This window comes from Pieris rapae, chromosome 1 (assembly GCF_905147795.1).
Source record: "Pieris rapae chromosome 1, ilPieRapa1.1, whole genome shotgun sequence".
NCBI lineage: Eukaryota > Metazoa > Arthropoda > Insecta > Lepidoptera > Pieridae > Pieris > Pieris rapae.
In genome coordinates, this window is record NC_059509.1 from 12,811,648 (window position 1) to 12,828,986 (window position 17,339).

Consider the following 17,339-nt stretch of genomic DNA (forward strand, 5'->3'; position numbering starts at 1 on the left):
GAACTTTATTAATGGACATCAAAGAGAGGTCGGTAGGCAGGACGGAGGAATCTAATTTTTCTATCGACTTTTGTTGAGCCAGTCCTGGCCACTCATAATCAGGTTACTCGTTAAATTGGCGCGTTCGTTTACACACAAGACTTTTGCAAAAGTTAAACTAGTTAGGTTTTAGACTTATTAACTACCCAATAGTAGAAAGTTGAAGGGTTTGTTTATTTGTTTTTATAGAACTTTGGGTTAAGTTGGTAACATATGTTTTCAATTCTATAAATGTAATGAGTAAAGTCCAATTCCAGTTCATGCATAATACATGCGCAGGAAAAGTACAAAGAAACAGTTGGCAACGACGCCGCCGGCTCTGCAGATCATGTGATACTAAAATCGCTATTACAATAATTATAATAAATGAAAGCTGGCTCTTTGGTTATTTTACTTTAAAGATAAAATCATGGCAATAGGGGAAAAGCGGAACTTTCTCAATAACGGATAGTTTCCTTGTGATGTGCGTGTGTGTGCGTTCAGGATCAGTGGCCGGCGCGCGCGCACCTGCCGCACGTTTCCCACGCCTCCCCCTCCCGCGACCACCTACCCCCTGTGACGTCACATCCACACAACCAACGGTCTTCAACAACTTGCTTTTATTACCCCTACGAAATTATAGAGAGGGTGAGGAATCTCTAGGTGAAAAACTAATTGACAAAAAAAATAATGATGCTACGAAGCAACCAGTTAATTGTATTGTAGGATTTGTTTCAAACAAAAGTAATATTTGAATATTCGCTTTATTTAATTGTTAATTTACCTAAATAACTTACAACTATTCGGCATAAGACGACACCTCAAGACTATGTGTTGTTCTTTTTAATCAAAATGTATTAAAAACAAATGTAACTATTGAGTTACATTTGTTTTTAATAATATACATTGATTATTATATTATAAAAAATGTTGCAGTTAACGCCATCTATGTTCAGGAAGTAAAACTTAATCTCAGCGCCACCTAGTGGGCTATAAACGAACGTACTGATTTCCACTTACCTAAAGTCTGTACCGATTATTTACAAACATAACTAGATGGCGCTGGTTAACCGAAAACGGTGTTGCGCAGGACATTGTTTAAAAAACTTATTTTGTTTCTGGTTAATGTTATGTAAAGAAAATCTTAACTACGAAACACATTGTACAAGTATATTTTAGGCATGTAAATTAAATCAACATTTACAGACAGACACACTCACTGCATTTGTTTTGATAAGATTAAATAGTGCTCAGCATAATTAATATATCTATACATAAGAGTTTATATGTTTCCATTAAATCCTTTGTCAAAGAATATTGAATTTTTAACAGGCATTGGAATTGTTCAGTTATAATATTCTCTGTGAGCCCATGATTTTTACTCGCTTAGTATGCATACAATACAGTGGCCAGAAGCGAGAGGTGACGACGAACCCATTTGGATGCGTATACGATTGTGATGGACGCGCTGAGCATTTAAAACACTTGAGCGTACGACAGAATTATAGTCAAATTAATAAAACTGTTCATAAAAAGTTTTCTACCTGCCTATGACTGAGCTATGACCGGAATATGCAATATATCTGGGCCCTAGAATGTAGCTTTAGTCGCGGCTTCAATTCATGCCAACTATACTATATAGTTTTTATAATTATCGTGTTAAATGTTTAAGTGAGAAGACATTATCTGATCTATCAGATTATATGATTCAATTTTGAGAAACAGCTAAGTCATCATTTATTGATAAGTAACACGATGTACTCCTATGAAGGTCATAAAAATAAATAAACATTTAATGCTTCTAATTTTACATTTACTGCAAGTTATCAAATCAAGGGCGTAGAATGACAGAGAAGAACTGGCAATAAACTCTCCGCCACTCTTTTTAATCGCCATTTTTTTTGCGAAAACTCCTAAATTTGATTTAATGTTTGATTTTTGTGCAAGATTATTTTCTACAAAGATAAGACTAAATAACATAGTATATATTATAATTTAGTGAAAAAAAGCAAAAGAGGATTTGTAAATAGTTTCGAGAAGGGATTAATGCCTGCGCCTACGCGGGTTCGTTTATCTACTTAGTAGGTAGGTATGTGCGGTGTGTGGTAGGAGCAATTATTGTTGCGGTCAAGTTGTGGACGTAATGAACGTTTAGATTTAACTTTGAAGTGGTATTAGTGTATCATTCATTCTCCTTACGATTAGATACAATTTTATGATATGCGATAGCAGAGGTGACAATGTTCAACAGAATTCTGTTAAAGTATGTATACTACTCAATTAAGGAAGTTAAGTACGTACACAATAATTGAATTCTTATCGAAACGAGTAAATGAACGAAGAGCGTTGGCGAGTGAGTGGTCAGTGTCGGCTGTCGACAAAATCGGGCGTCGATGCAACATGTCCGTCAACCAGTCCGCCCGCGGTACCAGGCGACCATAACTCGCCGAGAGCTTTCGTGGTTCATTCACGAGCTTCTCGGTCGGGTGAATGAAGTGTGGCTGTGTGCGTTGAACACGTGTGCAATGGTAGGCCGTTCGTGAGAATTCTCTTGTGTCAACATCTGAACTTGTTCAGGAATAACTCGCTTTGTTTTTGCAAAATGTACGCAGCTTCGACTCTTGACTCGAATGTAACGGCGCTGACATCTTTAAAACATTCGAATTACTTTTTTATCTAAACTTGATTTCAATTATGGCAAAGCAATCTTAAATTACACTTTTGTCTCCACGTTTGTATTAAGGAAGAACCAATGTACAAAGCTTATTTCCGGCTATATTTGTCCCCATAAAAAGATTACTGTTCTGTTAAATATTCCATTATGATAGCCTCCAATTACAACGTATAGCGTACTCAAAGAAAGTATAAAAAATGGATGGCAGATAAATGTGTCTGCCGTGGCTTCATAATGTTCCAACCAAACCAGATGATACTCGAAACTTTCCGCTTGATGAAGCATAAAAAAACGAAACACGCCACCGTCATAGGGTTACTTGCCACGATGGGAACGTTCTTTTTAAAACTGATTATTAAGTAAAAGGCTCGCTAAAGTCACCTAGTTTCATTAATTAAACACGAGACCGGAATGTTTATTTGGGTAAAGAAAACAATCAACAATACAAATACAGCGAATTCTGTAACTTAGTAATGGCGAGTGTAAAGTCGGCACGTAGTTTTGGCAACATCCTGTGTATACTTCAACAGCGAGGGGAAGTGGACACCGCAACATCCTTTACGGTGTCGGGTGAAGCCTCATACCCGTAAAAACCTGGTCATTTTATCTTGAGTTTTTCATATTTTTAATTTCTTTTGGACTTGTAACCTTTTCGCGCACTACAAAGAAATATGTATATCTAATATGCTGATGAAAACACGAGAACTTATTAAAATATCTGCGACTTCTCTTTCCAGATGTGTTATGGATATAAATAACATTAACTATGGAGTTTCGCGAGAGCGTCACGCGGAAAGGGACGTTATCTCAAGGTGGTAAACGACAAGATTGTGTGCGTAATAGATATATTGATATAGTTAATTAATCAACATGAGTCACAGCCGAGTGTCTGAGATATTAGAGAGAACTCATTACTGCATTGTTCTCCTTAGTGCGGAGCCTTGATATCTAATTACGAATAGTTTTATAGAAGATTTAAGGTAGATTTGCGAAAGCGAGTAGGTTAGTGAAGATCGCGTGCGTAAAAAAACGGCTGTGATGTTTCAAGTCAATTTCTTATGCTAAGACTTGGTGTTAAAGTAGCAAACACACATCAGTTCCCAGTTCCCACGTACACATATGTAAAACAAAGACAACATCAACAATAGGCCCGTATTCTTGGGCCACCCCGAACGCACTCTGAGTTCAATCACCCGCGATATTCAGCCCTGTAGAGCACGCTTTCAGATCAGTTTCAGTCTGTGTAAAACATTTCACTAAACTATTATTGATTTATTCATCTTATGATTTCAACGATGATGCTGTGGAAGGTAGCTAGTATTGCAATGTCAAGTGTATGACATGTAAACTGGGTTATGAAAACTGCGCACTGAAACTGCATCGCTCCTAACAAGGATGCGGCATATTATTCTATTCGGGGTTCATCTATTCGCTAATCGCACACACGTTGAGACTTACATATATACCCACTGTTAATATATGTAATACATATTTACTATTGATGCCTTTATAATTAAATCCGAACCGAATTAGCCAACCAAAATGCACTAAGTAACAATAGTTTCCATTTGTATTGTTTGGTCTTTAGTAAGAATTTATAAATGATTGTATATTTAACATTCCGTAAACTATTTCTCTGATTACAAAACCCTTTCTATGACCTGTTCGCTGGAACTTGTAATCTTTTGATGAAGACTCATCGAAGTTGAAAGTTTTCGTTCTCTAATGTAGCAAACTAAAGTAACGAAGATCAGAGAGAAGAATCCTTCAGGATTTGAGTAATCGGTGAGCAGGATAGGGCAGATTGGATCTGTGTCGCCGTTTATTGCGTCTTGTGGGCGATTGGGCCTGACAGTTGCCACTTACCTTGCCACGCAAATTAGAATTATACCTGAATACCACGGCACACAGTATATATTTCGTTTTAATCGCGTTATTGTATAATTATTATCTCAAGGTTAAGTATGATGTTAAATTTAAGATTTTCCACCAGAAAATAATCTTCATAAATAACTTACCCAATGATGTCTCAGGGTCGGTGAGGTCCGACAGAGAGGGCACTTTCCGCATCGTGCGAGGCTCCTCCGTTTCTGGCGGTTCCGTCTTGATGGCATCGCCGTTGCCGCCGCCCTCGTCACACTGAAACATTTAAACGACTCATGTGACTCTTTAAAATTGGTGCACAGCAAATTCGTAGATACCTCTCCGGCCTTTGTCGCAATTTGAAAGAGCTAATTCGATATAGGTACCTACATAGTTTCTAATTCGACAGTATTCATAGTAGGTAATACGTAAGTGGATGAGGCCAAAGAGGTTCTATTGATTATTCCATTCAGGGAGTGCTTCTTCCGCTCGCAAGATTTAAAATCGCAAAGACAATGGAAAGCCTCAGTCCTTCAAATTGACTTTGATGTCAATAAAATGTATGTAAATAGATGCTTAGCATGTGTTAGGGAGGTGAATCGGCCACTATTTCAAATCAAAACGTTTATTATAAAGTTACAAATGAGTGAATGCGATTAGTTCGACGAGTGTTCGTATTCCTAAACACGCCCCGTTTCAAATTTAATGTGGCTGTATGATTTTGAAGGCGTTCTTAGGAAGCATCAACGATGGCCGAGCGACGATTAACCCACAAACACCGGCTTTATTTACGGTTGAGGGAGAGGGGTCGCTCGCCCTCCGCACGTGATTTTCAACTCACCTTCGTGATTGATAAATCATTTATATTTATCGTTCCCAGCACTGTGTCTGATTTATTGATGGATGCTCAATACTAATTACCATTTGTCGAGAAAAAATAGAGGAACGCTTTACGAAAACGCCTTAAAAAAATAAAGATAAGCCTTTTATTGTGATTCGTGTCTTATTATATTTACGCAATGCTTTATCACTGCAAGTTAAAACAAGCATATTAAATCAATTTACGAAAAATATACAAAGCTTTAGTGAAAAAGACATATTATAATAAACTAATTGTTTATCGATCACACCATTCTGATTAAGAGATAATTTTAAAACATTTGTCATAGCACGTGTTGATACGAAATTTTCCCAGGAAATAACAATATTATTAAAATTGAAGATGTGTTAGTTAAATACCAATTTTCATATTGTTTTAGTACTGAAGACAGCATTTACAAGAATCCCTTCGCGTAGCAGTAGTCGAATATGTATTATAAATAGAAGGACACCTGGTAGATAATGATCATCGCTATCGTTAACTTATCAGCAGCCCTCTTTTCAGAGAACTTTGAGTAATAGAATTGAACAAATCACCCGCGCTTGTAGTTTTGCCTAATTTTTCCCTAACGACCATGTTATTTACAAAACAACGCTATTATTCAACGCATTTTCCACGTTTGTTTTGCTCAATTCCAAATGAAACTTACCTTCGCGGTGGTACGTGTGTTGTAACAAGTCTACCTTTTTTTTATAGAATATTATATTATATCTAATAATAATCAATATTTCAATTAATAAAAAAAAATAGTCAACTCAGTAATATTTTTATATCTGAGTGTAATTAATGCGCGTCCACCGAAGCTCGCTCAGCGTATAACTAGACAAATCCCTTTAATTAGACACCGGATATCGTATGCCTCGCCCTAATGAGCTATGCTTCAATAAATATTACTCTTACCTCCGCGCGTATGAACGGCCAAATTTATTTATCAATAATTATTGCTATAGATATATTATACATGTTCTGACTTATAATCATTCGTAATTATCTAAAACGTTTAGGTCGCAGTGAGCTAATGTCGAAACTCATTAGTGCAGCTTAGCGTCAGTGTCACGGACAAGTTTTAAAATAAAACAAATAAAAAGCGGGCACTTTGAAATAGAAACTCTTTTTTCGATATACTAATTCTGGTTGATGGATGGTAGGGAGTGAACCGCGTGAGATACAAATAATGGGGATTAATCGTCGTACAATACAATCTTTATTTACGACGAGCCTCACACATTGATTAATATATGTATCGTAAAACAAAGTAGACGGTTTTATTTAGTTTTGGCTTGTAGGCTTAAAGGATGATTCGGCTAAAATAAAAAGTGGTGTGAAGACGTTGAACACGCAGTTCGGCAGTTTCCGGTGGTAGTGGCACCAACACGCCCGATACGTGACCGGAGACACTAAATCGGTTTCCCAAAACAGAAATATCATTCAAGCAGTAATGACACTTCATTTAAAACCACGGCATAATATTAATTCTTAGATACATTCTTAGTAACGCATTTAAAATCTTAAAGCTCTTTATCGGGCCGTATATAATTTTCCTATGCCAAAAACTGACATTCCTCTCATCGACAAGAAGACGGGATATAAAACCGAAGGAAAAACCCTCGTAAAAAAACTCTCGGCACTCTTTTAAAATAGCAAATCATTAAACAACATACATTTTAAAACAAATATCGCTAATTAATTAGAAGTAGCCTGTCTAACACTAGTCTCAGGCCCTTTATCAACTAGATAATCGTTAACTTTATAGCAAGTTTTTTACACAGTTTTTCTTTATTTTTTTATATAAATAGGCAGTCATCGCAACCCATAGACACCCATTTTTCTTGGGTACGTTGCCGGCCTCTGAGGTAGGACTACACTTTTAGTATTATCTATTTAAAAGAGCCTCTGGGATTTTATTAAAGAAACATATCGTTTTCCCAAAAAATAATGACTAACTTTAGAAAGTCTAGTACGGGGAAATTGCAGCCTGCGTTTGTTCTGAGTATTAAGTTATTCTTGTAAACTTATCACTATTTTCGTATACATACTTAATATTTTCATAAATATATTGCGAGGAAAAGGTTTCCTTGGATTTATCTCTCAGAGATTACCTACATTTGAAATTAAAGATCGCACTTGAATAACTCTCTTCTGCAGGTTGAAAATAGTTTTTGACATCAGCAGCCATAAGTCACTAAGATATACATATATATTATGCTCATCTAATCAACCTAACCTGCTGGCAATCAGCACTGTGTAATCCTTGGCTTCGCCAGCAATATTAACAACACAATCTTACAGTTGCTAAATTGCTGGAACAAGTAAAATGCAACTAACCTATGATTTGCTCTATTTAAAGAATAGATAATTGCAATCGGCTTCAAACAAGTAGCAATTGGTATTCCTTACTCGACAAGCAGAACTCATTCTACTTAAGTGGTATGTTAGCAATTACATGTCTTGCGAGTTATTCTAGTATCAACGAACCAGTCCCATTTAGACGGGTTTTTGTCAGGTTCTCTCTTACTTTCTTGAATTGCCATATTAGCGAGTACATATTCAGAAGATTGCAAATTAAAACGATAATTAGTAAATTTGTCTTTTTAAATAATTTGAACCGAACCGCAGTTATAAGTTGTCCATTGATAGACCATCCGATAGAACCGAATACTAAAATTACATGTATCACTGGATTAATGAGATTTCTAAACGTGTTATACAAGTCGGTTTGCGAGGATGTTGCTTTTCCTCGCTATCGGATATCCCGTCGTCAGTCAGTCAAGATCAAGGTTTTATTTCAACGATCAGGAACCGGTTAGTTAACTCATACCGGTTATTTTTAACAGGCTTGTCTACAACCTAGCGATATCTGTGAATGTAGAAAATAGTTCACTCTTTTAGTTGGTATTAGTAAGCGTACCAGGTCAAGCCGCAGACTGAACGAGACGTGCTTGCGAGGCGGCGGCGCGGCCATCGCTGGTCCCTCGTAGAAGGCAGCCTCCTCAAGACCATAGTCCTCGCCTTCCGTCCATTCCAGCTTCATCGTGCTGGGACTGCAAACAGAAACGACATTAAATATTACGAAGAAATTACGGTTGAATTTAAACAGTTTAAACAATTTAATTTGTTTTAATAGAAAAATAGTTATTACAGCGACTATTGTCATCTTTAAATAGATGCTGATTTCATTCGATTTCTACTGAAATGGTTAGCAAGCCGAAAAGTAACCTATAGCACTTGTGTAAAAAGATTTGTAAATAAGACTGAACAGACAGACAAAAAATTTTAATTACTTCCCTGTGTTGATTTATTCTCCACGATAGTTTTTGGATCACGCAATTTCAACGGATTTAAAAAAAACTGTACATGTGTGAAAGTACACTTACACAAAGACACAACGTAAGTACCCGTGTTGTGAAGTTCCCTACATAGCAATGCACGTCGGTTTAATTTTATGGTCAGCGAACACGGCAGCAATACTAATAGGGCTTCGCTGACCACAGCACTCGTCACACGCGTCTTTTCCCCTTTCTTCGATACGATATAGGCTACAAGCGGGTCAAGCCTGTTTTAGTTGGAACGCATTAACAAACAAATAGAACAATTTAAACAAATTAGAGAAGGTAGAGTCACTCGTCGCACCCATTAATACTCCATCAAAGCGATTCAGATTAGTTAACGCCGATGCAACGGGTCGTTCCGCCGGAAATGGTTCCCAAAAGCACGTGCATCTCATTCTCTCTACAAAATACAGCGACGAATCCTTTGAAAATTTGAGTGGCCGTTTCGGGCAATAACCGGGTGATACGGTAAATATGTCGTCGGCTGAATTCGGCGCTGCTGGTCGCTCTGGGCCATTTCCGCCGGAAACGATGCTTACATTGACAACGTGGTCATAATGTCTGTAATTGAAGCAGTGTGTAGTTTGTTCGCTCACTCGGAAGGGTGATCGGGGTGTAGTCGACAGTGATAATTAGGTGCGAGCAATTCATTATTGTCACGCAGATTCATTGCAATAAAGTAGTAACGGAGTCCATAAAGACAAACAAAGTCAATTTTTTCTCATTTGCTTCTAAATAAATAGTTGTTGTTATATCTGTAGAGAATATTACAGACACAATAAAATATAAATTGCTTGTGACAATATTCACCTGAAGATATGATAACAGCATATCTAATCGCTTTAAGACGCTTAAAAGTTTGGATTTTATATTAAATATTTGCAACATTACACAATATTATATTCTTATTTCGGTTGAATGGAAACTTTGTAGCTTCGTTTTATCTTCGCATTAGGAAGGAATCAATAAATGTAAGAAGTTCGAAACTGCAAAAGATAAGCCAAAATATCTGAATCTCCCAACTGACTGAATGCCTGTAGGCAACGGGTTCGAAGCCCGGGGCATTAACTTTGCAGATGCCAAGTCGTTGACATACGTTCTCCGACCTACAAATTGGTGTTTAAGGCTTCAAGTAATTTGCACGCACGCAACTTTGCGTGCCGATTGGCCCTTCTGCATCGTGTGGTGGACAATCGATTTCTTCATGCCTGAATTCATTAGTCAAATATTTTCGGCCAATATGGCACGAGATTTTATGGAGCTTTAACGGTCGACTTCAAGATCGTCCTGCATTTCGTAAGTATTGGGCAAGTTTGGAAGCTTCTTATAGTGAGTCAGGTCGTTTGGATTCCTTCCAAAAAGGGCTTCTTGTAATCTTTTTCGTTTAATATAAGAATGCCATGGCCCTCCAGTCATGTTTAGAGTTATTAATTATTTATAACTAGAAATTTATATAAAAACTATACTTTTTGCTAAAAAAGAAACTTGTTATCAAAACATGTCACCAATTGTGACACTTATTGTCTAGGTAAATTGAAAATAATAACTTGGAAAATACTACTTAAACTGAAAAACTGCTTCAGACGAGATGTCCAAAAGGTTCACTAAGCAAATTATAAATTGGGCCCAACTTCAAAAGCTAGTACCGCCAGATGAAAAGGGAAAATTTCTAGCATTTAAGGCAAAGGCAGATGCATATCTCCGAAGGTATCGATATTCCTATTCATCGCAGAAAATGTCATAAAATAATTGTATCGTTCCTTCGTTTCTGGCCTATTCACGACCGCTGGACATAGACCCTTACATTTTCACAATGTGCTCTGCCATTGTCTGTTTAGGATCAACATCTTTTTTCTATGTCGGTGAATTTAGTTCTTTAACGGATTTCCTCATTTCTAATTCGATCGCGTAGAGAAACACCGAGCATAACCCTCCATAGGTCCATAGCCATTGATCAACGCTGAGCTTATGAACCAGGCTTGAAATAAGAAGCCAAGTCTCAGAACTGGCACGCTCTGTCCGAAGACTTTTGACTTTAAGTATTGCGGGAGCGAAATTAGGTGCGAGCAATTCATGCTTCATAAACACTTTAATTTATTGAAAGGTAGCAGATTGTTCCACTGAACTCTTTTTCGACGTTGGATCTGCCTAATTGTACCTATTGAATGGCTTAGGTATATGAATTCAGGAGAATTGAATTTCCTAATGTTACTGGAGTAGGCGCGACATGAACGTTCGACAGTAATATTATTTAAATAAGCTTTACTTAATTTGTAGGGTGAATGCGAATCCACCTGAGCTTCCTAAAATAGACTGGAAAATGTATAAGTCCCTGGTACCAGTAGCTGGAATGGTAGAAAAGTTTCAGAAAGAGTACGAGGCTTTTAAGGTGCCTTATCCTGAAGATAAACTTTCGGCTTCCATTGACGAGCAATGGAAATCACTGGAACCGAAGATCAAGGCATATTGTGACGAAAGAGAATCCGATATAAAAGAGTTAGTAACAATAATTATTAAGAGGCTAAGTTAAATTGGTTGTAAATACGGCTTACAGTTATATAATTAGTGTGTTTTAGAGCATCTAAGGAATTGGATGCTATGAAGAAGCTGCCAAAGTTTGAAGAAATGACAATGGAAATGGTGTACGACTTATATCCAGAGCAAGCACTAGATCCAGTAAAGAAGCCAACATTTTGGCCTCACGACGAAGAAAGCCAGCTCGGATATGTAATCAAGCAAAAAGTGACGAAGAAGTAGCAATAAATTGTTATAATATTCATTTCTAAATATTTTCTAACGCCGTATAACGTATGTTTGTATATTAAATGTAGTACATAATGTAATTGCCACGCAAATGCCGGGTGACATACGAGTATGTTTTTATTTCTTTAGCAGACAGTTAAAGGTCTGTTCCGAAGTCTATAGGATAAGCTCTCTCGAAATCTCAGTTTTGTATACAAGTAGATAATAATTCTTGGAATAACAGTAAATGCTTCGACATGACAAGAATCGGGAGCAATCGAGTCCGAGCGAGTGAATTATCGTCTATGGGTGCATAAAAGGGCTGCACTCGTCTATATTTAGTGTTCAGGGTCGCTGCCGAGACATTAGCCAAGAAGTCGCGCGTGGCAAATTGTGACTGATGATAGGATTGAGTTTCTGGATTTAAAGTTCCATCATTCACTACTTGGAGTTGTTTCATTGACTGATTGCCGCTAAAAGTTTAGACCTTTTTACAAAACAAACTCAAATCTGCTTTAAAACTCTGAGACTTGTGACAAGTTTTGTCAATATAGAATAAAGAAACGTCTAGACTGTTCGTTACGAACTCTGATGAATTACGTCTTCCATGTAACTGCTACTTTAATTCATGGTTTGTTGTTATTTAATGATAAATTCAAGCTAATTCTATTTCTTACATCTGAGAATGAAGGAAGTTAGAACTGGAACGTACGAAACATTCAAGTCGCGAACGTTTTATTGAATCCAAATGGTGTTTCGAGAGCGATAAATACTGTTTAAGTGAATACTCCTTTTGATCTCTCTGTGTATGAAAATGAATAAAATGCATAAAATGATTTTAATTATATTTGATATTATACCCTTACCATCACTATCACATAGAAAACGACATTGAATATTTGATAACAAAGACGGCGTAGGCTGTAATAATCCTCTAATGTTTTAATTGTCCCTAGGTAAGTGTTGTTAGTTTGGTCGAAATCGTGGGTGGAAGGGTTGTACCACCTGTTGCTGAGCTAAATATAGTCACCGCCCCCGCCCCCGCCCCCTCGCACTCTCCCATTCATAACTATGAGTAACGTGTGGGTTAAAAAATTCGCTGACCCCACCGATGCTTGCTTGCTTCATCCAGTTCGTGTTCTATTTTCTACAGTAACGTGATAAATACTTTTGATAATTTTATTCAGATGAAATAATAATGAAACTGCTGATATACCAAAAGCCTATATATTTATTTGCGAAATGAAAAAGTAGATCGCGATCAACATCTTAAAATTACCAACTCGTTCAACCAGTAGGAGCAACAATACTCTCGTGAGGCGAATGTCGACGAGCAATAAATGCTAATATTTATTTACGTGTGTGTCTTTTGAAGCCCTCCCTGCCTGCTCAGTATTCATTATGGTGTCAATCGACAGATTAAAAACCGTTGACCTTCGCCAAGGAGCTCCATCTGCATAACTATTTTCAGCTCGCTATTGTGTTGAGTGTTAACAGTGTTTGAGTAGTTTTACAACTTGCCGGTACCTACTTCATATCCTTGGTACACTCACCGTGTCAAAGTGAGTTGAGTTCTAGAGTGGCTGAGTGAATTACACAGACGCCTTGTGCTCTGACCTATGTATCGTAAGTAGATACATAATACAAGTATTCTGTATACACAATAATATAGTTACGGTAGTGATATCGTGTCGCTTTATTATCAAAATGTCGACGAACTCGTCTCAGGGCCGGCATAATATTATGCAAAATGCACATGTTTATTCATTTGTATTTTAGATATTACACCTATTGACATATGTGTACACATTACGATAAGCGAGTTCAAGGTAATAATTCTGATGAAAGTTACGGTAGAATTAAATTAGTAAATGATTTCAAGAATTAATTTATAGTTTTATAAACCTTATCCTGAAACAGTCTTGCTCAAATTTTAATAAAACCTACGTTAAACGTTTCGGATATTGACGACGCGAGTTTAGATCTGTTAGTTGTTACTAATTAATTCATAATTAAAAATTCTGTTGCGCCCGCGCAGTCGTCGACGTATCTACCAATTACCGAGACGCATTATTCAAATCGAAATGAACACTATTTTTTAAGGCGTTAAGTTTAAAATAACTTTATAAATGTGCCTTGAATGAAGGGCAAGAGACACTTGTTTTATTGTGTACTATATTTAGGACTTGGACTGAATTGTTACTGTGCCAGCGACGTTCGTGTCCGCCCCGGCCGCGGCGCGGAGCAAGAAGCGGCATTGGTGTTATTCCTTTCGCTGTAAAAGGCAATTTCTTCATAGGCAAAATGTTTATGGTTATGTCTATGTCTAATATAGAAATTGTTATATAAAATTCGAAATTGAGTGCGTGACGCATTATTTCGCCATTGTTTCCTCGAAATAATTGCTGATCCTAATTTTTTAAAATCCAGTTTCGCAGTCTTGAACGAATTCATGTCAGCAGGCGATTTTTCTACCTGCTTGGGTCCCGTTGCATGCAAGGTGTAGCCCTACACGCACACCACGGCACAATCTATTAAAACATACTCACACGACCGCAGGCTGCGTGTGCGCATCTGTTACCCTAGCCCCTCTCATCCCCCGTGCCACCCCCCCCCCCCCCCACCCCCGCAGCGATACAGCACAAACCTCAGCTGTGACTTAAACTCTAAAGTGAAACCGCTTTCGGCGAAACAATTATTCTCGAGAATATTTTAGTTTTGCATGCTTTGAATTATTCAAATGTTCATTTTAACAATTTAATTTGAATAAAATCTTTGGTCAATTTGATGTTTCCTATTGTTCACATATTAATGAATATGTTTTAAAATTTAAACGAATGTCGAAATTTGTAGTTTCCTTCAGAAAACTCGAATTAATAATAAAATGAACAAGTTTTAATAATGTAAAAGTTTTTTCGTTTGTATAGTTATCAATAATGTAATATAACTATTGACGAATCCTAGTGCCTGAATATGATCTGTCTCGCTCACTCGCTTTCTTGGCTTCTTTTTCTCAGACAAGGCACGCTCTCGAACACATCATTTTTTTTATGTGTCGATTACGAAGGATAGTTATTAATTAATGTAACATTGCATAAATAATTCAGTTTGAGTGAATTATAATCAGCGATATTTTATATTCTTTTTATAATCCTACGTGTAATTTCCAAATAATAATTATAGATTACATTGTTTATTGGCAAAGTGGGTCTCTGCGAAGCGTTTTCCTAGAAATCTATGTCGGCTATTTTATTGGACGAAAGTATCATATTTATGCTAAATACAGAAATTGAATTTGAATACATAATTTACATAAGCGTGGCCTTCAGTTATACACAGATAACGATGTGGATTTGTGATATCGTGATAAGTAACTGCGCAACATTCGTCGCCTCCGCTCTCTGCTTTTGCTTAACACTTTCCAACGGGCGACGATAGACGTTTAATAATGGCGAATGTCTCGTATTTCACATATTTTTGGAATATAACTCTTAGCACAGTCAATAAGAGACGCAAAGAGGGTTTGATACCGAGAATCATAAGCAGCCATTGCGGGAACAAGCTTACGTTGTGCATCCGATATCCATACTTGTTACAAATGTTACTTTAAGCACGTTATCTTTTTAAATAAATGCAGATTGAGACGATTCTTTTGATTAATATGTCTGTTCATGTAATAGTCATACATTCAAGTCGAGTACGATCAGATTTGACCGATTTGGACCATCCTGAAACCATCAGAACTATTTTCACCAGCATATTTCCACCTACTGCTCCGGAATCGCTATAACATTCTACCAAAGTATTGTGTCTCCTATTATATTTATAAGAATTACCGACTCGGGATTCCTGATTTGACCAGAAGTAGGTACACTACGTAATTAGGTTTGTCTCAATGACTTCCGAATAGTGGGTGCGATCTTTGTGATGACTTTTGCCACAAATTTGATTTTGAAGATTATGCGTGAGCTTTATGCATTCTTTAGTTCTTGGGTATTCTTTTGAACATTTAAAACGTATCTATCTTCTACCTATGAAAGCAATATGAGATTTTAATTTACGACTAATAAACACTTGACTTGTTGTAACCGTTTATTATCTGAGTTCATGTGGATACTGTTTCAGAGTAGATACTGTTTCGGATCTCCATATACAAAAAAGATTGTTACTTTATCAATCAATATCAACAGTTTATCACAGATAAGTCGGGGAAATAGATAATAAGTCATACCATTTATTAACCCTTTGTATATATCATTAAGTACTATAATGTTAGGTGAGGTTAGGTTACACAAAACAAGACCCGAGAAATTCGTCGTGCATCACCTGGACAAGGGAGCGTCGCGACTGTCTGGTATCGGTCTTTTGGGCGGACTGACTAACTTTACTGCTACTTCTGTGAGCATCATCATGCTGCTGAGCGATTTAGGGAGAGGTCTGGGGTTGACCATAAAAATGGCCGGTGGTTAAAGATTGTCTCGGCCTCGAGCGGCCCGGATCTGAAAGTCTTAACGAGCTCTACGTCGGAGAGCCCCCGGGCTAGATAGAACCATATCTTGATACCCGAATGAATAGCAGAGGGCAGCATTAAAAAAAATACAGGTCACACAAAACACCTGGCTGCATTAGCTTTTCCAAGGGTTCGTTTGATAATTAATGAACCTCTGGAAACTGTTTAGTCATTTGTACAACGAGATCTATCGAAGATATTTTTAACCTGAGTAGAAGTTATAGGCCTAGGCGGCCTAATCTAATATCGGTCGCAGGCTCTGGTGGCATCGGCAGGGCATCTGGTGACATGAGTATGCTCTATTTAGGTGATACGTACTCTATGGAAATAAAAGGTTATCGTTGCAATCGAACGTTTTCTTCAAACGTAACATTTAAGATCGCGCTAAAGCTGAACGTACAATTTGTGTTATAATAACAAGAATTCTTATCTCGGTGATACTTTTGACTGACGTCATTGTATATTCTACCTTTACACTCATGTGATGAATTCCAAAGCGAGTAGTAACTCCTGCGTCGGTGCGAATGTCGCAAGCTCTCGAATGCAGCCTTTGTTTAGTAGGACTTTGTAAGCTTTAACAGGACAACCCGGTATCGCCACCCATCGAGTCCCACCGTCAGAGGCATCGTTCGACGCATAATAATTAATAACCCGATTCGGTATCTCATATCGGTGAAAAACTATCGTGTCGATCGAGTTATTAGCAAGAATCAATTTGCGGCAAGACGAGTGTCGAGTCAGGTAGTCCGGGATAAAAACACTTGAAACGGAGCGGACGCGGCCGGTCTCACCTAGATAACGCGCTCGACCGATTAAACCATACAACCCGACGCCGAGATTACGCACCCGGTTCGTGTCGTTCCTCCGTCCCACCATAATAATAATAACTCTGCCCATCGTTCGTTCCTATCGCGTGCACTCCGATAATAGTATAAATGTGCCCTAGCGTCGGACCAATCGACACATAACATGTAAATTCGTCGCTGGAATCGCAACAGGCGGCGCGTAGGCGTCGAGTTCGAATGAAAATAAACACACCCGACGACCCTTACCTCTCGATTTTGATTAGAGTATCCAGATTAGCAGACGATCACAACACCGAATCAAAGTTTCGAAGGCCGGTCACCGTGGACCTGCCCGCGTATCACTGTAAAGTCCGCGGAAGCTACGAGCGCGAGACACCGGTGGAACGCAGGCCGGTGCGGTCGATACTGACTACCGAGTGCCGAATAGCGAGGCAGTAGGTGCGCCCGCGTCGCACGCACACACTCGCGCCCATTCAGAGATGCGGCGAGGAGGGGGCTTTATGAATGGACGTAGTGA

The 17,339-nt window shown here is 38.0% G+C and overlaps 2 protein-coding genes across 4 annotated transcripts in view; one reads left to right on the forward strand and one right to left on the reverse strand.

Annotated features, from left to right (window-relative positions):
* LOC110997429 (ETS-like protein pointed) overlaps positions 1 to 17,249 on the reverse strand; it is a 61,044-nt gene extending 43,795 nt beyond the window's left edge. Inside the window, exons 1-3 of one of the 2 annotated variants that reach the window (XM_022265580.2) lie at positions 17,069 to 17,249; positions 8,344 to 8,476; positions 4,711 to 4,831 (exon numbers count right to left, since the gene is read on the reverse strand). In XM_022265580.2, coding sequence (XP_022121272.1) covers positions 4,711 to 4,831; positions 8,344 to 8,466 — 244 coding nt within the window. In that variant the 5' untranslated portion in view covers positions 8,467 to 8,476; positions 17,069 to 17,249. The remainder of the gene's footprint in view (positions 1 to 4,710; positions 4,832 to 8,343; positions 8,477 to 17,068) is intronic. The other variant, XM_022265579.2, reaches the window with a different exon arrangement.
* On the forward strand, positions 10,303 to 12,259 carry LOC110997430 (ATP synthase subunit d, mitochondrial-like). Of its 2 annotated transcripts, XM_022265582.2 has the most exons (3): positions 10,303 to 10,471; positions 11,042 to 11,260; positions 11,341 to 12,259. In XM_022265582.2, the coding sequence occupies exons 1-3, from the start codon at positions 10,353 to 10,355 to the stop codon at positions 11,519 to 11,521; spliced, it is 519 nt and encodes a 172-aa protein (XP_022121274.1). In that variant the 5' UTR covers positions 10,303 to 10,352; the 3' UTR covers positions 11,522 to 12,259. The 2 variants fall into 2 exon arrangements, with proteins under 2 accessions (XP_022121274.1, XP_045486418.1); XM_045630462.1 differs by lacking the exon at positions 10,303 to 10,471 and having other exon boundaries at positions 10,940 to 11,260.
* Positions 17,250 to 17,339: the final 90 nt, after the last annotated feature.